Here is a 2,780-nt window from a genome sequence, read left to right as displayed (position 1 = left end):
AAATGAAACACATATAACTCTTCATTACTGTGCTTGAGACCTCAAAATGAATTGAAATGGAGAAAACACTTCTCAAGAGGGAAATAATGATGCTGTTACTCATCTGTGCTGCAACTCACCAGGCACAGCCAGAAAATACTAGCTTTCTGTATGCTTACTCACATAGCATGTACCTTTTCACTTCTAGGATGATCTCGCTTCAGAATCTAAAGAGATTAATCCCAATCTATACTTGAAAATCTTGCGGCAAACTTGACTTTAGGTTAACATGGTTCTTTGCAGAATCACATTGAGATATTTATAGTTAATTAGACCCTAAAAGCAGAGTGTGCTCTTGGTGATGGCTACCCATCATTTTATTTAGAGGATTTTGTTTACTTCTAGGCCCCATTCATCTCCCCAGAGCACAAGTTCATCGTTTAGTCCATCAGTGAATCCTGATCACTGCCTTCAGCACTAAAATGAAATTCTGCTCTCCCTGCAAGCGTGTTTCCAGCACTCTGCTGCCAGCCTGGTGACAGGCACTGCCCCCTTACATCCTGGTGTCACTTTTGCCTGGTGGTGGTGCAGGGAGCAGAGAAGCTGCTTTTTAACCTGCATTAACAGCCTCTGCTGATGCTTAGAGCAGCAGCTTTCTGAGCAGCCCCACAGATCGTCAAGGAATCAGCAACCTTTATTCTTTCCACGTGAAACACTAACATCTTCAAGCTGCTGATGGGGACCAGTTTTTCCTGAGGGATGGATTTTAAAACAAATCACACCGAGAGCTTCAACAGCTGCATCCCCAACAGCTCCACAGCTGTTCAAAACTTTTCTCCGTCTGGTAAGTGCAATAAACAGGTAAGTGAAAACATACATTAGTATATAAATATAATGGGGGGGTAGCACTTACGTGAAATGATTTTGAAGCAAGCTTGAATACGGATATTAATATCCATAGAGTTGAGCAACATATGTATCAGAGATATGAATATATGTATTGAAATATATTCATTATATCTATGCATTTGAAAGGGTCTAAATGCACATACTTGGAATGATAAACACACTGATGCTGTTTCATTCTATTGCTAATATGTGCATTCATATACATATGAAGGGAAGAGTGGATGTATGCACATTTGATTAGACACGTTTTAATGTATACATTCGTGAAAGCTGCTGAGGAAGCGCTTGTGTATGGTTAGACACAGCCACACACACAAAGCACTTCCTTACCTTGCACGTGCCTAAGAAATCCATTATTGTTTGCATTCAGCGCACTTACTGTTTGTTAGAAGCCAGAATATCCTCAAGACATGTCCTCACCACTGGTCGTGGCACAGCTGACTTTTTCCTGCCTACACTTGTCTCTGCAGGTGACCCCAGCAGGATGAGCTATGGCAGCTTCATCATGCCCACCCTGTTTGGGATTATCTGCCTGGTGGGCATTATCGGTAACAGCCTGGTTATCTGTACAGTCTTAAAGAAGTCTGGCCCTAGCAGTAGTGTCCCAGATATCTTCATCATCAGCCTCTCCATGGTGGACCTGCTCTTCCTCCTGGGCATGCCCTTCCTCATCCACCAGCTGCTGGGGAACGGAGCCTGGCGCTTTGGGGAGACAATGTGCACAATCATCACTGCCCTGGATGCCAACAGCCAGTTCACCAGCACCTACATCCTCACCGCTATGTCCATCGACCGCTACCTGGCCACTGTCTACCCCTTCACCTCCACTCGCTTCAGGAAGCCCCCTGTGGCGATCCTTGTCATCTGTGTGCTATGGGCCCTTTCCTTCCTCAGCATTACACCTGTGTGGATGTATGCTCAGCTCATCCCTTTGCCCGGAGGTCTACTGGGCTGTGGGATTCATCTGCCAGACCCCCAGAGGGACATTTATTGGTACACTCTCTACCAATTCTTCCTGGTCTTTGCCATCCCTTTTGTCCTCATCACAGTGGCCTACAGGAGGATCCTGCTCAAGATGGCCAGGTCCTCAGAAGCGCTGATGAGCCAAAGAAGCATCAGGGCGCGAACAAAAAAACTGACCCGTACAGCAATTGCTATTTGCGTGGCCTTCTTCATTTGCTGGGCACCTTTCCACATCCTGCAACTGGCCCAGCTCGCCATGACTCGACCCACCCTGCCTTTCTACTATGCCTACAATGTGGCTATCAGCCTGGGTTATGCCAACAGTTGCCTGAACCCCTTCATCTACTCTTGCTGGGCCAAAATTTCCAGAGGCAGCTTGGGGTCCCTGTAAGGCCAGCAGCTGCAGGGCAAGCTTACCCATGTGGGAACAAAAGCATTCAGGAGGATGCAGTTGAGTTAGGGCAGCCACTGCTGCATTTAGGGTCTGTCTCTGGCAGGAGCAAGACCCGCAGTAATTAGGGTATGCCCCACAAGCCAGCCACTCTCCTTTCCCAACCAAACACACAGGCAGTGGCAGGCAGGTGAACACCATGCACCACATCTCTTATGGGGTGGATCTTTACCTGGTCTGGAAACAAAGTAGTAGCAGCATTTAGGCAAAAGCTTTATTTGGCCTTGTGTTCTTATTTACGCCTTCCCTGACAGCCATGAATTACATTCTCCCCGGAAGATAAAAAGCTTTCAGGCATTTTATTAGATTAACCCATAAAAAACCCAATATTTTTGTGCAAAACCCCAGACAAGCAGCAACCCAGGGCTGAGACACTGCCACCCCTTGAAACTTGGGGAGTTTCAGTTTTACTTCTTGCTTTAAAAGCAGGAAAGAAGGAATTTGGACTGTTCTGGATCATTCCCCGCCCTCCCCCCCC

At 46.7% G+C, this 2,780-nt stretch overlaps 1 protein-coding gene across 1 annotated transcript; it reads left to right on the top strand.

Moving 5' to 3' along the window:
• The first annotated feature begins 1,354 nt into the window (after nucleotides 1-1,354).
• On the top strand, nucleotides 1,355-2,370 carry LOC104287863 (melanin-concentrating hormone receptor 1-like). Its single transcript, XM_009886598.1, is given in 2 exon segments — nucleotides 1,355-2,195; nucleotides 2,198-2,370. Coding segments are annotated over 2 exon segments (996 nt in total). The 5' UTR covers nucleotides 1,355-1,372.
• Nucleotides 2,371-2,780: the final 410 nt, after the last annotated feature.

Source organism: Charadrius vociferus, unplaced genomic scaffold (genome assembly GCF_000708025.1).
Source record: "Charadrius vociferus isolate BGI_N301 unplaced genomic scaffold, ASM70802v2 scaffold46, whole genome shotgun sequence".
Taxonomy (NCBI): domain Eukaryota; kingdom Metazoa; phylum Chordata; class Aves; order Charadriiformes; family Charadriidae; genus Charadrius; species Charadrius vociferus.
Note: the sequence above shows the minus strand (reverse complement) of the source record. Positions and strands in the feature narration are given on the sequence as shown.